Here is a 19,960-nt window from a genome sequence, read left to right on the forward strand (position 1 = left end):
CTAGCCTGCTTCAGCAGCATCAGAGTCTACTACAAAGTCCATGGTTATTTTAAGAATGCTGTGCTCAAAGAATGTGATTTTACACAGGCAGCTCAGAAGGTATATTTGCATATTACTCAGAGAAGTGTGGCTTTTCATTTAGATCAAATGACTGCTCTAAATTAATTTGCTCAGTTTTGATTCCAGGTTTTCTTGTGCATGTACAAAAAGGTAAGTGATAGCTTTTAGTGTTAGTTTGCTTAGCAGAACTTCATGAAGAGTTGAATTGAATGATCTCTCCTATCAGTGCCCCATATGATAAAAATGGAAAATCTGTTAATTCTAGTAATTGTCCAATTATTCTTTTCATGTAATTCACTGACTCAGAGTAAAGCTTCTAGAATTTACACTCTTGATGGCAAAATATCTGACACTATTGTGAATTCTACTGTAAATCAGTTTGAAAGCTCAACACTGAATATATTCCCCATTTTTAAAGTGATGATATGAATGTATAATTTTGGTGGAATATAACATTATGGTTGAAAACAATGTCCTTATTGAGGACATGTGGAACATGCTTGAAGTAATTGTGGTGTGCATGTTACTCATAATTGTGTCAAACAAGCTGTGATATTCCACCAATCAAAGCAGAAACTGTAGCTGCCAAAATTCACAAATATTTTTACATGACAGAACTGAACAACAGAGTTGAGACAAAACTGATGGATAAGGAAGACTCTCTTCAGGGTGGTAGTATGAACTGTCTTCATTTGCTTCCCATCATCAATTACAGTTTTAGGAAAGCTTTAGTCTTACAAAAAAAACCAACCACCTACCAACCAACCAAACAAACAAACAAAAGACCCTATAAATTGCCTACTGAAAGGTGCTAAAATAGACCAAACTACGCCACAGCGGCATAAGGATTATTTTGAGCTGAAGGCAACTGAGAAGGAGATAGAAGAAAAGCTCTTCCTCTTCCCTGTTTGCCTAAAAGCAGGACATAAATTTGTGAAGGTGCCCCTCTCTCCAACCACTCCACCACCAGGAATGAGGGAAGTTAATCACTGGACTCTATCAGCCCACAGACAGCACCAGAAGAACCTACATGACTAACTTCAGGTATGAATCCTTATCTTCCACCAGTCCCCCATATATTTACCTTCCCACAATTTGCTGCTAGAAGTTCAAATTCCTTTTCCTCTGTCTTGGCATGACTCTACTAATTTATTGTCCTTTTGTTAAGAAGCTAGATGAACCTGGGACGCCTGGGTAGCTCAGCGGTTGAGCTGAGCTCTGGGTTTGGCCCAGAGCATGATCCTGAAGTCCCGGGATTGAGTTCCATATCAGGCTTCTGCATGGAGCCAGTTTCTTCCTCTGCCTATATCTCTGCCTCTCATTCTTTCTCTCTATGTCTCTCATGAATAAAATAAAATCTTAAAAAAAAAAAAAAACTAGATGAACCCAAGTTCAACCCATTCCTTTGAGTTGCTCATCTATGGATACCCCCATGTGGATGTGGGATGCACATGTTAATTGGTTTCTGTCTGTTATTCTTTTGTTAGTCTGTCTTTTGTCAGTACCCTAGCGGGGAAAAGCTAGGAAGGTGGAGGGAAAATATTTTTTTTTTGTCTCCCACATTACAATAGTGTTAACTACTGTATAAGAGTTTTCTTAACCTGTTTGTATTTAATTTAAAATCAGTTTACAATCTTTAATTAAGTGATTGAATTAATGAAGTACCCTAAATCTTCCATCTTTTGAAGCTGGAAGTAATTATTAAATCACTAAAATAAGTTGTGAGAAGTCATTTAAACTACCCCACAAAAGTAAAGGAGAAAAGATCCACAAGGTTTCCATTCTGTATAATTGAACTCTTGGGATATTTCAGCTTGTGGGAAGAGTCTTTCCGTACAACTCTTATTTTTAATCAGATAAATTTATATTTCTATTATAAAGAGGTGAAATTGAGAAAAACTTCTGATTTTGCTGCATCTAAATGTTGTGGAGCTTTCAAAATATATGTATAAATAAAAATAACATTTTTTTTGTATATTTTTTATTGGGGTTCGTTTTGCCAACATATAGCATAACACCCAGTGCTCATCCCGTCAAGTGCCCCCCTCAGTGCCTGTCACTGCGTCACCCCATCCTCCCACCCACCTCCCCTTCCACTACCCCTTGTTCATTTCCCAGAGTTAGGAGTCTTTCATGTTCTGTCTCCCTCTCTGATATTTGACAAGTTCTATTTTATAAAAATATTTGTCAAAGAAAGTTCTCTGAGTAAAGGAAAAGCCAATACTGGGATAATATCCAACTAATATTAATTAATTTTTTAAAAAAAGAATTGAGAATACTTTATCAAAATTTCTGAGCTTATGGGATCCCTGGGTGGCGCAGCGGTTTGGCGCCTGCCTTTGGCCCAGGGCGCGATCCTGGAGACCCGGGATCGAATCCCACGTCGGGCTCCCGGTGCATGGAGCCTGCTTCTCCCTCTGCCTGTGTCTCTGCCTCTCTCTCTCTCTCTGTGACTATCATAAATAAATAAAAATTTAAAAAAAAAATTTCTGAGCTTACTGCTAGTAGAGGGAGATTTTCTCAAAAAAATATGATCTACAGAGAAACACCAATTGGAGGTGTTAACAATTTCAAATGCTTCAGTTACACTACAACTTTGAAGAGGATTGCAGAAAACTATATTTCTAAAGTTTTTAAAAATAAAGTAACACAGATACTATATAATTTCAATTCAAAGCATTCTGGTGGCCACCCTCACCACACACGTCCTCTGCTATGTCCATCAAATACCAAGATTGTCTCCCTCTTCAGAGTTCCTGCTCTGATCTAATGACTGCTTCCTCCCCAGCCAGGGAAAGAGTCACTTACATATTCTAAGAATAATGAGGAATGCAGGGTTCAGGGAAGGTGTTAGCCTTCATCACAAAGGCACAACTAATGGGGGGAAAGGAGAAGAAAGAAAAATCATAGAGACAAAGAAAGGGAAGCGGCTAGACATTGGAGTTTAGTGTTCAGTTCTTCCTCTCAACATGATGTTCATAGCTGTAGTTAAATTCATTTTTTCCCATCACTGTATGGTATTTTATGTTCACATCAGAAGATGTCATTAATGGACACTTGGGTTTATGTCAAGTTTTCAGCTATCATTAATGATCCTGCTATTAATATTCCTTACACGTGTTTCCTATGGACATATGTGTTTCCTCTTTGACCTATACCTACAAGTGGAATTACTGGGTCATATAAGTGTACGTTCATCTTCAAGGAGGTACTGCCAATTAATTTTCTAGAATGGCTACATCAGGTTATGAGCCTATAGTAGCATATGGAAGTTGCAGCTGCTTCATATCCTTACTAGAACCTGGGCTTGTCAGTCTCTTAGATTTTAGGTATTTTGTTGGGTATATCATAGTAACACATTGTCGTTTTAATTTGTATTTGCCTATTTCCAAACGTTTATAAATCATTTCAATAATTTTTTTGTTTCAAAGTATTTTCTATTGTGTTTTCTCTTTTTTATTGATGTATAGAAGTTTTTTACACATTCTGAGACCTTAATCACTCATACATGTTTCAAAATTGCCTACTCTATGGCTTGTCTGTCCACTGCTTTAATGTGTCTTTTGAGAAGTCCCAAATTTTAGTGTAGATAAATTTATCAAGCTTTTACCTTAAAATTGATTTTTTCACCCTGTATAAGAAATCTTCCTCTATATTACAGTCATAGATTTTGCACTATTTTAAATTCTAGAAGCTTTATTGTTTCAATGTTTATATTTAGATCTACAATTCTATGTGATACTGATTTTAACGTATGGTGTGAGATAAGAAGTCAAGGTTCACTTTTATTCTTTTAATAATTTTTTTAAGATTTTATTTATTTATTCATGAGAGAACAGAGAGAGAAAGAGACCGAGGCAGAGGGAGAAGCAGGCTCCCCGTGGGAAGCCTGATGCAGTACTCAATCTCAGGACCCTGGGATCACAACCTCAGCCAAAGGCAGATGCTCAACCACTGAGCCACCTAGGTGCCCAAGGTTCACTTTTAAACATAAACATTAAATCACTTTATCCAGAACTACTAACAAATTGTCTTTTTCCCCATCTCTGTGATGCCACTTTATTACAATCAAGTGACTATACATATATATATGTGGATCTGAATATGGGTATGGCTTAATAATATAATTTTATATCTGGAAAAATAATTTTCCAAAGACAAATCAAAGGCAGAAGTGCTAAGCAAATCTGTAGGTAGGAATACACAAAAGACAGCAATCAGATGGTTAAATGGGGCACAGATATTCAAAGGGAACAAAGATTTTAAGACTGGCTTAGAGGTATCACCACTTGTCATCTAGTACATGCTCTTCCCCATGTCCTTGATCCTAGACATCTCTCCTTGAGGACTTCAGGTGACATCTTAGTGAGTAGGGCTCCACCCATAATGAGGAATCATCCTCCTCCTGGGGTACCACAGAGTGTGTGGGCCCCTCTTGCTCAGGGTCTTCTCATGTCATGCCTAGTAACAGCCTCCATGGCAGGTACCACCTCCTCCTTGGCACCCCATCATGGCTTCCCAGAAGCCTCCCAGCTATTTGTCCCAGGGAACTCCTCTACACTCTGCAGCCCTAGGACCCTGAACACAGTCATGTTAAGCAGCAGAGGCCTACACAATGCCTCCTCTGGAGGAAAGGAGCCATCCTCACAGAAACCCCAGACTAGAGTTATCCCTCATGCTTCTCATTTGCACCTGCTAATTAGGTGGTGCCATTAATCCAAAATAAACCAATAACTCTAACTCTGCGACTGTTCCTTTAACATTTAACCTCTCTTTGAAATCACCCATCCTCAGCCCATTCCTACCTTCTAGCTACAATCCCTTTCTTTTACCACAATTAATGATCTCAAATTTCTTTTTTTGAGGCAATGAACATATTCCTGAGGCTACACAGTGTGGTAGCAAATTAAGAGCAGGGATTTTGGTATCAATATTATTGTTGAACAAATACTGATACACTCTCTCTTTCCATTTTAGGAGCAATGTGACCTTCGGCAAGTAAGATAACCTCTTTGTACTTCAGTTTTCTTATTTGGAAAATGGGTATAACATTTATCTCAGAGAGGCAGAGTGGTCAACATATGTGCAAAATATCTAACAAATGTCAAGAGAGCAATAGAAATTGCTACCCGTTGTTGAGTCTACACTGTCCCAGGCAGTCTTAGCCTCGTGGAATATAGAATTATAGCAGATCATCTTGGTGTACATTGGGGTCTGACCTGAGTGTGTACGAAAACAGTCCTACACAGTCGGAAATACCACTTTCATTCAGTGCAGGAGAAGGAACCAGATTTGGAGAGTGACAATGGCAGCACCTGGCACCAGATTTTGGCTCTGGGAGTTAAGGACTGGTTATTTCCAGGGTAATATGTAAGAGTTGCAGCAGCAAACATTGTCAGCAGCTACTGACCGAGTGTAAAAGAAGAGGGAATAGGCAAATTAGTGTCCGCTCTGCTTAAACTCACATAGATTGTTCTACTTTTTTTTTTTTTTTTTTTTTTAATTCTGTCTTGACCAAGTTAAAAGAATCATTGGAAAGACCTGGCCTACAAAAAGAATTTTGGGCCCCTGTTTTATAGGAATAACACATTGAGAAAGCACTTGGGTGTTATCAAATTCTGCCCTTACTGAACTAGTCTTTTTCCACCAACAATACCACTCACTGCTAGCATATATGGCTGTCATCTGTTCCCTCTGAGTCCCATCAAAAACATGCTTTATCTCAGGTCAAAGCTCTGAGTCATAGGTGAGCTCATGAAATATCTGTTGAGTAAACAGACTGACTTTTCAGTTCTCTCTAATGTTAGAGGAGGTGCTAAAGATGGCAGACACCTGCATGAAATTGCTCTGCCCATGACACCCCCATTGTAGGATGCTGGTACCTGTGTCTGCACTTCCATACATTAATGTGTGCATGTGACAGCATAAGGACTGTCACATCAGTATACTGAGGAGCTCCTAGTGATGTGGAAATCAAATCTGGATCTAGAAACCCTGGAGATTTCTTTTCTAGAACCCTGCAGATATGAGTCAAGGCCATGTTTTCTTTGATGTAGAATTTGCCAAATTAACAAAAAAACAGAATCAACGTGCCATGACCCTTACTTCAATAAATAACTTTGCTTGCACTCCAAGTTATTGAGACCATTGCTTGTTTGCTTGCAAATAACTCTACTAGCTGTGGAAGCACCAAAGGACAAATCTGCAAATACTTAATTCTACATGGCATGGGAATAAGTAGCTATGTAAATGGCATTTACAGAGGGAAGGTAGATCGTGTCATTGCTTACCACTAAACATGTCCTAGGAGGTAGATGTTTCCTGAGGGTGTGAATCAGCACAATACTTGCAATGGAAATAACATCTTCCCCTCACCAAATTTATAACCCAGTTCTAATTACATGAATACAAATGCGACTAAAAACAAATGAATAAGCCGTTTATGGTATTTTTCTAAGTAAAATATTACTATTTAAAAACTATGTGATCATTTATTTCCAATGAAAATGGACCTTAAAAATAATGCGTGGCTGTCAACAAAGTTCTAGCAAAGCCACCTGGATGCTTTACGGATATAGTTGCTTCTTAACATCCACCATCAGAAAATGAACTGCTTGAAATCTGGATGGGGACAACACACGAGGTTGACCTTAATGGCTACAAAATTGGTCCAAGAGGATTTGCAATATTGTCCTACTAGTGCCAGCGGGGGCTGCCAAGCACCTGTAGGGACAGTTAAATGGAAAGGTGAGGCATATGAATTTCACGCACAAGCATCTGTAACATCTCTGGGACACCCCGCTGATGCCGCTGCCTGCAGCTGAGATCTACAGGGTTTGCTGTAGGAGAAATGAAGGTCACCGGCTGCATTAAAACTGACATGGCTCACATTTCAAAGTATCAATGTTGATAAAATATTTCTTCTGTTTTCATAAGTAACTGGCCCCAAACAATATATAGAGAAATCTATATCCTGATGTTGGACTTCAAAATTTGACTTTTCCCTTTACTCCTCCTGACACTGGAAAATTCTCCATTGATTTCTGATTAATTTGTTCCATTCAGTTTTTGAAAATTCTATTAAATTCAGAAGTTTTTTTCCATTTGTTTGATTTTTAAATTCCAGAATATTTACTACAGTGTTTAAGTGTACAATACAGTGACTCAACACTTGTATACATCACTCAGTGCTCATCACGATACGTTCACCCATACAGAAAGGGTTTTTAAAAAAGTGTTCCATATAAAAATAACTTGTTTTCTGTTTGTTGCTCTGCATGAAACCAGATTTACTTTCATTCAAATCAGTAAATATTTATTGAAATCTCTGACGCCGAGGCTTGTGGGGGACATGCGGCATCAGCATGTCTGTGCATCAGCCAAGCTAGGGTCTTGCTCTTGCAGCGCCTGCAACCAGGCATGGCAGATGGGCTTCTATATAGCTCAGGTGTTTCAGCTCTTACTGGTTTTCCAACTGTCTTTGTACCTCACTTTACTACTAATATTTTCCTTTTCATATGCAAAGCTCCCTTCCATCCCCAGCAGACAGAGGAAACCCAGAACTGCAGGGGGTAAGGTGTGATGAAAGACAGCACCAACCACAGGGACCTTGTGTGTAGCCTGATTCAACTATTTCTTTGTGGTATGACCACCGGATATAATTTTTAAAATGTCCCAGCCTCAATTTCCCCTCTATATGACAGATATTTGAATAAGTTGAAATTAATTTAGTGAAAGACTTATAGGTAATTAAGTACTACCTTTTAATTTCAAAGAGGCAATGTGATTTCTTGTATGGGCAACTCCACTCATAGGAAGAATTTTCCATTCTGGAGGGGTTTATTACAGTTCTCTCTCAAGATTGGATCAGATCCATGTGTGCCACACACACTCTTTCAGGAAAGAATCACTCACAGCATACGCAGAGAGAACTAACTCCCATGGGGCTTGGGGCACAGTGTGAAGTAGCCTGCTTCAAACTAGAAGACATATCTTTGAAGTTTCCCGTTTCATCTCAAAAAGGTATAAGATATTCCATTCTACTCTATAACATACTCCTGTTTATTATAATATAAATGTGACATTCTGATTTACCGTTCTCTGTAAAACAGATGCTCTGAGACTCTCCCCTACTTATATGAAACTATCTTTTGTTCCTGGCATGTTACTTTACCTAGGAGTATACAAACTATTTCTCTAATAAGAGAAATATATAGATCTGTATGCACGACGAAGGTCTCTAGTGCTATGATACACACACAAAATCCAACAATTTTTCCATTATAGAATGAAAGCCATTTTCTGAAAGAGGCCATGCTAAAAATTTCAGTTAAATTATATGTAGCTATATCTGAAGTCTCTGAAGATGCTCTTCAGAGCCCGATGGATAACTGTATAAAACCATCTATTCCCACTAATGGCAAAATGTCAAGAAACGGTTAATTTGATAAAATATAACCATTAAGCAATGTCTCAAATTTAGACAGAAAAATAACTTGCATATTAATTCTACATCAAAAACTAAACGCCAGGGATGCCTGGGTGGCTTAGTGGTTGAGCGCGTCTGCTTTCGGCCCAGGGCTTGATCCTGGAGTCCCAGGATCCAGCCCCACATCAGGCTCCCTGCCTGGAGCCTGCTTCTCTCTCTGCCTATGTCTCTGCCTCTCTCTCTATGTGTCTCTCATGAATAAATAAATCTTAAAAAAAAACAAAAAAACAAAACTAAACGCCAAATACACCTAAATTAAAATGTGAATTGGGAGAAAACTAAGATACAACAAATGTATTCAAAGGGAAAGTAACTAAGATCCCCATTAAAAAAAAAAAAAAATCTCTGTTAAATGAACGAATGCATACCAAAACACTGCCAAATGATAGTTAAATCACTCCTCCACAGGATACCAAGAGTAAGTACAAATGTACTTTGAGATAAATCTTTACTAATCTCCAAACCCAAGTAAATCTTTTAAGTCTGCAATCCCAAGGCAGCATTACTTCAATAGGCTGAATGAATTTTAAGACAAATATGAAAGCAAGAAAATTATAAAAATACATTTATATCAAACAACAATGACACCAAAAACATAAGTCTTTACTGGAAGACTGGAGGAAAATTATAATGTAGTACCAGTTCTTAGATTTAATATCCTACTAGGAGCTGAGTTTTAAAACATGTTTCTGGAAAGTTAAATCTTGGCTGGGCAAACATGGTTATTTTTTTAGTTTGTCTTCAGCTTTGTAAACTGAAGAATGTCAGATAAGGGTGGGGGAAAAAGTGCAGGAATTCACTAGGCAGCCTTTAGAAGGAGCAAAGCTGAAGGGTGGGGATGATTTCATTCTTTTTGCCAAATGGTGCCATGCTACTAATTCTTCTAAGTTATAATGTTCAAACTTTAAATTTTAAGAATTATATTGCAAAGCAAGATTCAAAAAGCAGAAATACTGTTCTCCTTGGGATGCCAGGGTGAGTTTGAAGATATGCACACTGGTCAGGGAAAGACACAAGTCCTACTCAGGCATTAGCCCTGTCATTTTCAGATGGCATAGTATTTGTCACTCCTAAGTCCAACTGAGGTGTCCAGGAGTGTTCTGAATCTTTCTGATGTAATTTCTATTGGAAATACATAACAAAAATTAGTATGTAACTGATGAATCACTAAATTCTATACATGAAACTAATATTACACTGTACATTAAGTGAAATTTAAATACAAACTTGAAGAAAAAGCATGCCTGGGTGATTTAATCATTTAAGCATTTGCCTTTAGCTCAGGTCATTATGCCAAGATCCTGGGATCACCAGCACCAGACTCCCTGCTCCTCCCTCTGCCTCTGCCTGCTGCTCTGCCTACTTGTCAAATAAATAAATACAATCTTTAAAAAAATAAAAAAAGTAAAGGAATATCTTGAAAAAATTTTGAAGAAAAAAATTTGAAGAAAAAATAACAATATGTAACAATATAGTCATTCTATCTTCAAGTGCTGTATTTTCTGTTCTTGGCTCAAGTTTTTGGTTGGGTTTTATTTTATTTTGCTTTTTGTTTAATTCATCATGTTTTGTTCATTAACAGAAGACTATCGGCTGATAACCTTGAGTGGATACAGATCAACTCATTACTGTAGGTAAGTAGAGGGGCCAGCATGGCTGGATGGCAGATGGATATCTGCTGGTTCATGTAAACACCTCAGGGTGTTTTGGCTCTCAAATAGCTCACTTTTTTTCTTTAAGAGAGAGGAAAATATCTTATATACAATGTAAACTCAAAGGACACAAACCAAGCACCTGAATTAAATTTTAAGCCTAAAAATTTAGGTAGCTATTTAAAAACAAAACAAAATCTGGAAATGAATAACACATCTATATTAGACACATATACTTTTATGTCTTACAATCACATATTTGGCTCTGAAAAGGAGTGTCACTGATAACCTCATCTTTTATTTCTGCATTTGTCAGCAGGCAGGACCACAAATAAGTGTTTTCTCAAATGACACGATTGATTTATAAGCTTTGAACAAACAGTGTTCCTACCTTTGCAAGCTTTTAAAACCAGCAAGAGCCTTATAGATGACCTATTGCAATTCTCAGACTTTATAAGCAACCTGAAGGCCTAAGAGATTATGTTATTTTCCTAAGGTCAAAAAGTTAGCTTGTGCTTCTGGAGCCCCTTGAATATAGGTTATTATATACTTATAAAGAATTATTGTTAAGAAGGTAGATGAAAGAGATGTCAATCTCTTTGTATACAAAATTATATATGTGTAAAGCACAACAATAAATAAAATTTCTACCTTGCTACTAATTCTCTACAATCTCTTTCAGAGGATAGAAACAGAATGAATACTTCCTAAACTCAGATTCTATGAGGCCAAAATTACCTTAATGCTAAACCGGACAAAGATAATTCCAGAAAACTACAGACCCATACTCTCATGAGTATAGATATAAATATCCTCAATAAAGTATTTGTGAATCAAATACAGAAAAGCTTAAAAATAATTATATAAGATAGTCTAGAGGGATTGAATTCATGTATGCGGAGCTGATTCAACACTCAAAAATAAATTAATATAACCCATCATAGATTAAAACAGGCTGAATACCAGACTAAAAGAGAAAAATCACATGATAATATCAGTAGACACAGAAAAAGTATTTGGCAAAATCAAACACCCATTCATGATAAAAACTGTCAGAAAGAGAGGAAAGAAACTTGGAGCTTTCCCACTAAGATGAAGTACAAGACAAGTGGGTTCTTTCTCACAACTTCTTTTCAACATCACACTGGATGTTCTTGCTAATGCTAACAAGCAAGACAAAGAAATAAAGGGATACAGATGGGGAAGGAAGACATGAAGCTGCGTGTGTTCACAGATGATATAATAATTTTTGCAGAAAACCTGAAAGAATCCACTAAGTAATTCCTGAAATAATAAGCAATTATAGCAAGGTTGCAGCATACCAAGTTGATATGCAAAAGTCAATCACTTTCCCATATGCCAATAACCAACAAGTGGAATTGAAATTAATCCTCTGGTTTTAATTTATTATGCAGTTAATTATGCCTAATTTGACTAAGGATGTATGATTAGGGTAGATACAAAAATAAATAAAACAAACATAAAATATAAATAGATATCCTAATTTTTATTTTCACTTCTGTAACTAAATAACTTGATTTATCTCCAGGAAGATGCAATATTTCAAAACCAAAACCAAATAACTACATTGAAACATAAATTCACAGATCAGAAAACTTTATATTAAAAAAGGATATGCTGATATTATAAGTGAATGAGAAGGTAATTGCAGAGGCAATCTTTTTTTTTTTTTTTTTTTAGATTCTTCCTAAAGCTTTCATACAGAGAAAGTTTTGCATTTTTCTCTCACAATAGAAAATGCAAATAAGCAAAAAAAAGAAAAAGAAAATGCAAATAAGTGAGAAATTTCCCTTGCCAATAACAATTAAAAAAATATTAATGACAAAATTAAAGTCCTTTAGCAAATGGGCAAAAACTAAAACTATGAACATTATACTGGAAAAGATGTAACAGGGAGTCCTCTCAAAGATAGGCAATCATAATTTAGAATGGAAATAAACTTGACAATATATATCAAGAACCTTAAACACGTCCATTAATACTGACCTTCTGTTACCATTTCTGTGATACTATCCTTGGATTCAAAACATGCAGTTGATGATTATTGGTAAGGGATCTAGATTTAAGTGTTACTTAATTTATTATTTTCAATTAGAAGTAATTCAAATCACTAGAAATAGGGAAATGATTAGAGTATTCCCAAATGATGAAATCTTAGGTAGCTATTTAAAAACAAAACAAAACTTGTTTCCATAGCATATTTCAGAGCAGGGAAAATTTATCATGATGCGATGCTCGGTGGAAAAGGCCAGATACAAAACAATGTATACAGCATGATTATATTTAGCACACACACCCCTCACACATCCATGCAAATATTTAGGCATACTCAAGTTGCTGGAAAGAATTAACCAAAATCTTACTAACCATGAGGGTAAAAAAAAAAAAATTCTAACATTGTTTAGATTTCTGTGAGTCAATCACTTCTAAATTTGAAAAGCAAGCATTAGCAGGAGTGGAAAAAGAAAGGAACCATGACAATCAGCAAAGTACAACATAAGGTATTGGTGTTTCCACGTGCATGTAGGCTTTTATGACATCTCTATGCCCGAATCCTTCAGTATAAGAAGAGAGGGCCCTTTCCTCTATTCTAGTACAGGGCATCCCTCTGGTGCCTTACATAAGAAAGGACCTCATTCAGTCAAGTGGCTGGTGATACACACACTTAAATCTAACTGAATATAGTAGCTTCTATTTATAAAATCCCCTTAAAATAATAATAGGAAAAATTTTTTATTGCAACAGACAATATTATTTTTCCAGCAATTATCTCCCTGTGCATCTGGGAAGTGGCTTGTTTCCCTGGATGGATGTTGTGAGTTGCTAATATGAAGGCGACAGCTTAGCAGTGGGAAGCAGGAAGAGCAGTGCTCTTAGTAAGATAGTATGATCAATACTACATATCTTAATGCCATCTTTACCAACTCTAATGGAAGGCTTTTCACTGTTGGCTGGCGGGCTGCATTCTGATATAGAGAAAAACTCATTTCTCCTATGTAACACTGAGACGTGAGTTTAATTTCTCAGTGCTTGCAGAGAGCAGTTGAGCTCTCGTGTTTAGGACTCCCCTTGCTCCTTTCCTGAAATACCAGAAGAATCAGTTCTTGTTGCATGTTGAAAACATTAGCCCTTTGCAATCATTCATCTTACTGAGGGATGCTGGTAGGTTGTTTTAGGCAATATTGTGGTGTTCTCTATCACAGCTAGAACTAAAGATGCAGCAGGAAAATAAGTCTCATTTTGACCCCTTCTTGGAAACAAGTTTGTCTAGCAGATGCTATTAAGGATTTTAGGCTTCTATTAGTCAACACTTTTATTTAAATGTATTAAAGGATGGAAGTATTAGGTTAGGAGGATTAATACCCACCAGCCACAACATCACACAGCTTAAGGGAACTTTAAAAGGCCACCTAACCCAGGTGGTCCCAAACCAAAGAGAGACAACCCTGAAATGCTAAGGGTATTTATCTGTCTTTGCTTTAAAGTCTGGAACAAGCAGGATTTTTTGACTTTATTCATCAATTCATTTTGGCATTTCACTAAAAATTCTTCTTAAGGGCAGCCCAGGTGGCTCAGTGGTTTAGTGCCGCCTTCAGCCCAGGGCCTGAACCGAGTCCCAGAATCGAGTCCCATGTCGGGCTCCCTGTGTGGAGCCTGCTTCTCCCTCTGCCTGTGTCTCTGCCTCTGTCTCTCTGTGTCTCTCATGAATAAATGAATGAAGTCTTAAAAAAATTCTTCTTGGTATCAGGGCCAGGATCCCTCTATTGCAATCTGAGCTTCAAGCCAACCTCAGAGAATAGAAAATAAAGCGATTTTCTTTTACTATCTTCATCTGAATAGTGCAAAGTAAGGAGTTCTACACCCATCGACTCCAAAGGCTCAGATTTCTCTACTTGGTCCTTGCCTCCCAAACTGTAATTCAAATCTAGTCCTTATCCCTGTTTTCCTAACAGAGCATCTCCATATTTTCTTTCTTCCACTGTACTCACTGAGATTAGAAATAACCAGGTCCCAAACTAGCTACATGCTTTTCTTTTGGATGTATGAAGATGTGTGAAGCCCTAATATAAACACAGGCAAGTTACATGGAAGAACTGAAGTGTATGGAAATGATATTTTAAAGGTAAAATGTTGGGGCTCCTGGCTGGCTCTGTCAGCAGAGCATGTGACCCTTGATCTTGGGGTTGTGAGCTCGAGCCCCACCTGGGTGGAGAGGTTGCTTAAAATAAAATGTTATGGATTATATATTCCAAGATAAATGGTACTTGTAAACTGTTATGGCATTCCTAACAGTAGCAGCAGTTTTTTTTTTTTGTTTGTTTTTTTAAAGATTTAATTTATTTACTCATGAGAGACACACACAGAGAGAGAGAGAGAGGCAGAGACACAGGCAGAGGAAGAAGCAGGCTCCATGCAGGGAGCCCGACGTGGGACTCGATCCCTGTACTCCAGGATCACGCCCTGGGCTGAAGGCGGGCGCTAAACCACTGAGCCACCCGGGCTGCCCACTAGCAGCGTGTTTTAATTTACTTTAGAACTCACCAATGTCAGTACATGTGTTTGTGTTTTTTTAGATTACACTTTTCAACATAAGTCATGCCACTTATATCTTAGCATACTATTTTTTTAAGGATTTTATTTATTTATTTATTAAAGACACACACACACACAGAGAGAGAGAGAGAGAGAGGCAGAGACACAGGCAGAGGGAGAAGCAGGTCCACACAGGGAGCCCAATCCGGGACTCGATCTGGGGACTCCAGGATCACGCCCTGGGCCAAAGGCAGGCGCTAAACCGCTGAGCCACCCAGGGATCCCCTTAGCATACTATTTGACCACTGACCACATGAAGAATTTGGCACTTTAAAAGGTTTGATAATAGGGACATCTGGGTGGCTCACTAGTTGAGTGTCTGCCTTTGGCTCAGGGTGTGATCCCGGGGTCCCGGGATTGAGTCCCACATCAGGCTCCCCACAGGGAGCCTGCTTCTCCCTCTGTCTGTGTCTCTACCTCTCTCTCTCATGGATAAATAAATAAATAAAAATTCTAAAAAAATAATAAAAAGTTTGATTATTTTGAAATATACCCACATTGGGCAAACGTCATTGAAGCTTTGACCAGTAGCACACTAAGGATTTGACACTTCAGAGAGTTTGATCATATTGACATATACCCATATTGTGCAAACGGAGTCGAAGCAAAGCAGATGCTCCTCCAGAAAGAGCACCCACCGAGGAGGCTCAGGGGAGAGTCTACCACTGGGAGAGCAACATGTGGAGGGTCCTTCAGATCCTTACCTGATGTCGGTGCACGTTATGCAGGTGATGTCTCGACTGTTTGTTGTGATCAGGTTCAAAGCTACGGACGTTTCCTTGTCAGAGGTCGGGTGTGCTCCACATTTGAAGAAAAACTCCTGAAAGAATGAGAAATATATGAGAAATGCCAGGCATGGAACTCAGCTGGCCATGTCCCCCTAAGCATTGTCACCGTGAACAATCTTACAGGCAAGAGACGAAATCTATTATTAAGTCTGTGTTAGAAGAAAATCCAAATCAAACCCCTGGAGGGTGACTAATGCCCTGGTGCCAAACTGATGAGCAATCCCCTTTTCAGGAGCGCCTGAGTGTCTCTGCTCATCTTCCTTTGCCCTCTCGGCCCTGGAGCTGGGGACACGCTCTGTGACCTGGGTTAGCAATGCCCTTCCACGATCAGGGGGTCCGGGAGGAGAACACAACGCGGATGCAGGAGGAGGCCTGAAACAGGATCTCGCAAATGAGGAAAGGGAGACACTGAGCCATGGAATGATTTGCCCAAAGTCACACAATCAGAGGCGAAGGCAGGAAGTAACCAGACTTTCGAAGGGGGAAGCCCAGTGCTCCGGCTACACGGCTGGCCAGTCGGTGGCAGGAGGTGACGCGGAGTGAGGAATCGCGGGGGCACACCTATGAACAAGCACACGCGAGCCCGCAGACTGACAGAGTAGCAGAGTGCAAGCCCCGACGCTTCCTGCACCTTTCTCTGCCTCTGTGCAACGTCCCAGAATTCCCTGGGAGACCTGGGCCCCATCCCCCATGCTAAGCAGCTGGGAATGTTCTAAACCTGTGCTTCTCTCCTTGATTGGCTTCACCAGCCTTGTCTTGGGCCCACACGCCTCTATGTTTGCTTTTCACATGGGTCATACTCTTTTGATGGCTTACATTCTCCCTTCTCGATCCAAATCCTCTTTTTATTTTTCCTCATGTCTTCCTTTTGTCATTTCTCTATTTGTTCCCACACCCCTTAACCCTTCATACACCAGGGTGTTTGGCACAGTAATCGGTCTGCCTCTTGCCTGACAGTCTTTACACCTTCCACGATAACCACATCCTTGAAGTGAAGTTCTCAGCCATGGCAAAAATTCAGTATGACTATATCACTGGACAGCAGAAGAAGGCCTGCACACCACACTTCCTCCTCAACTTCGTTCCAGTTTAACACCTTGGAATGTGGAAGGTATTTCCCCTTTATAATTATTTTTTAATATTTTATTTATTTATTCATGAGAGACACACATGCACACACAGAGAGAGAGAGAGACAGAGAGAGAGAGAGATTGGGGCAGAGACACAGGCAGAGGAAGAAGCAGGCTCCATGCAGGGAGCCGGATGTGGGACTCAATCCCAGGACCCCAGGATCACACCCTGGGCGGAAGGCAGATAGATGCTTAACTGCTGAGTCACCAGGTGTCCCCAGTACTTTCCCTTTAAACACTGAACTCGGCCTTTCATTACAGCTCCATAGATTAAATGTTTTTGGCTTTGTGGGACTTTGGGGGGAAGGGGTCCTTGTTGCGCTTCTCAATCTGCATCGTAGCCTAAGAGCAGCCACAAACAATAGGTAGATGGATACATATGACTGTGTCCTAATGCCACTTTATTTATAAAAACATTAGGAAAGTCGGTTTTGTCTCTGGGCCATCATTAATGGTCCACCCCTGAGGTCCACCTCCGATAGAGGCTCTGAGGTACTGTGTAGAATACGTTATTCATATTTGTGTCTTTATAATGCCCCATAGAGGATAGGCATTAGTTTTTTCTTACATGAAAAATCGGTAGGTTTTTCAACAAATTCTACCATCATCCCTTTATACACCTGACAGCACAACCCTTCATTTTGCTCTTCCCCTGCTTGTAAGGAGACTAAGCTGGTTCTCTGACCTGAGATACAGTGAGTAACACCTGTGGCTCTCAACAGCAGTGTGCACCAGAATCTCCTGGTGGTTCGGAGGTGGTATTAAGTTAGATGTTGCTGGACCCCACACCATAGTTTCCTAATTCAGGAGTTCTGAAGTACTGCCCATGATTTGCATTTCTACCATGTTGGCAGGTGATGCTTTTACTACTGCTCTGGGAACCACACATTTGAGGACCACCAAGTTATACTGACGTAGTGGTAAAGGGAGTAAACTGTTTATTCTCTCAGAAGACAACAGCTGTAACATGCCTCACTTACCGCACCTGAAAAAGATACTATGTCTCAGGTAACAGGTGTTACTCTTCAAATATCTGAAGTGTGCCAAAGCCGGCTGTTTGGAGCCCAGGCTGTTCTTATTTGCAAGTGTCTTACCGACCCCAGATGGTATACCTGTCAGTTAGCCAGAGCCTATCCTACCTGGAGCAAGTGGCAGACAAGTCATCCTGCCTGCAGTCCTCAGGCTTACAGATGAGGGTGTGACAACAGACTCGCTGTAATAGATAGGGTGGCCAGTGCTTCTGATGAATGCCTGTCTAGGTGTGTCCATGGAGTTATGCCTATGAGCCCTGATCTTTCCCAGGAGCAGCATGGAACTTGTACTGATTGGTTCCATTTCTTTTTTTTAAATAGGGAATGCTACCGTCTTCACACAACCTTTTGAAATTTTACAAATCCTTCAAAGGCTAGTTCAAGGATGTTAAGAAAAATATTTAAAGCAATTCCTGACTGCCAAAACAAAAAGTGGGGAGGACATGACTGACCCTTATGAAATACATTGAGCTAGCTGCAACTGCTTTCTGCAGACATGAAAAAAATTCCACTTGTAACACAAAGTAAGTCCTCCCAAAGAGCTGAGTTGGCTGGACTATTGAGAAGGTATTTCATATACAGATAAATAGACAGTATTTATATTTTTTTCTTAGCTTGCAAAAAACTACTGGTGGATGTTCAGCTAACAAATCACAGACTGTTTTAATGCAGATAAAATCCAGCCAGATAAAAGCCAAAATCCATTTTATTGAGGGGAACGGATGTTTATATATAATAGTATAAAAAGTTATAGATATTTGGAAAATTCCAGTATTTCACATGGGCTGATAAAACTAAAATACAAATGATCAACTCTGTATATTAAATATATATGTCACATCAGTGGCTTTCTGCACTTTCTCTGGCAATTTTATGAAAGGAGGTTCTTCTGTAGCACTAGAGTAACTGGCAAGAATGGAGGGGGTCTGAGACTTCACCCTGCTTGTGAGCTCACCCATGAGTTAGTATGCCACAGTCTTGTGGATGCTGCAGAAGACACAAGACTCCTGGATCAGAGACAAAGTGTTGTGTGACATGGAGCCCAGGCAGAAAAAAGTATGGACATGATGATGATGTCAGTTCCCCTGCTCCCCAAAATCTATAGGATGAAGCATAGGAACTAAGCTAGGTGCTACAAGTGCAGTGGGTCTGAACTACAGCTGAGGACTGTGAGCTTAGGGATCCCAGATCTTTAATAAGGAGCTGTAAGCAATCCTTCATATTGTCCTGAAGGGGGATATTGTCTTTATTATACTGGATAATAAACAGATCTGCTTTACAACTTCCTTGAAAAGAGATATCCTGAACAAAAGGGTAGTAGGTACCTCTCTCACAACAAACAGAAACGTGAGAGAACCCCGGAGAACTCTCTCCCTATAGCAGTGACATCTTTTCTAACTAATCACTAGCATGATCCAGTCATTTCCTGTCCTGTGCAAAGAGTGGGCTAGGATGTTGGTAGTCTTTTGATATTTCCAGTCTGCATGCAAAATACACAAACGATAAAGCAAAGCAAACCAGAAGAAGCTTTAAAAAAATTCTACCTTGGGTAGAACATCTGTCAACCCTAGTGAAGGGAATCCTAGCTTCCCCTTAAATATGGGTAAAGAAAGATTCTCTAAGGGACCCACCCCATCTTTTACAAATGCCAGCTCAAGATAAATCGGCTACAAAAATAAACAGAAAAACCAAACCAAAACAAAAACAAGTCCTGTTAAATTAGATGAATTCTTCTAAACTAACCAGGAACTATAGTTCCCATGGGATGGCTCATTTTATTTGGCTCCATTCAGAGAAGCCATAATTAACTAGCTATAAAGGTATGACAGTAATTGGTCAGTTGTTTTTTAATTTTTTTCCAATGATAGTACAAACAATTTTAAAAAATGAAACCAGAATGAGACCTTGAAAATTAACTTGGCTTTATACTATAACCATGATAAATGCCATATTAAGTGTTTTCCACAATCCAGCAATTAGATTCTTTAAGTTCATAGAAATGTACTCATATATTTTTTTTTTTACCATTTCTGTGGATGAAGCTATGATTCTTTTCTTCTGCTGTGAGTTATACTTTATCATAACTCATCTGTCTTTCATTCAGGCCATAAAGGCCTGACCCTCTAACCAAATCAGACCCATAAAAATCCAATTCTACACCAAGTGAAGACCCATGAATAGTTCAGTTCAGCTGTTG

General features: G+C 39.1%; 1 protein-coding gene across 1 annotated transcript in view; it reads right to left on the bottom strand.

Moving 5' to 3' along the window:
* PRKN (parkin RBR E3 ubiquitin protein ligase) overlaps window positions 1–19,960 on the bottom strand; it is a 1,305,989-nt gene that overhangs the window by 560,778 nt on the left and 725,251 nt on the right. Inside the window, exon 6 of the mRNA XM_025422695.3 lies at window positions 15,519–15,634. Within this exon, the coding sequence (XP_025278480.1) occupies window positions 15,519–15,634 (116 nt within the window). The remainder of the gene's footprint in view (window positions 1–15,518; window positions 15,635–19,960) is intronic.

Source organism: Canis lupus, chromosome 1, assembly GCF_003254725.2.
Source record: "Canis lupus dingo isolate Sandy chromosome 1, ASM325472v2, whole genome shotgun sequence".
NCBI lineage: Eukaryota > Metazoa > Chordata > Mammalia > Carnivora > Canidae > Canis > Canis lupus.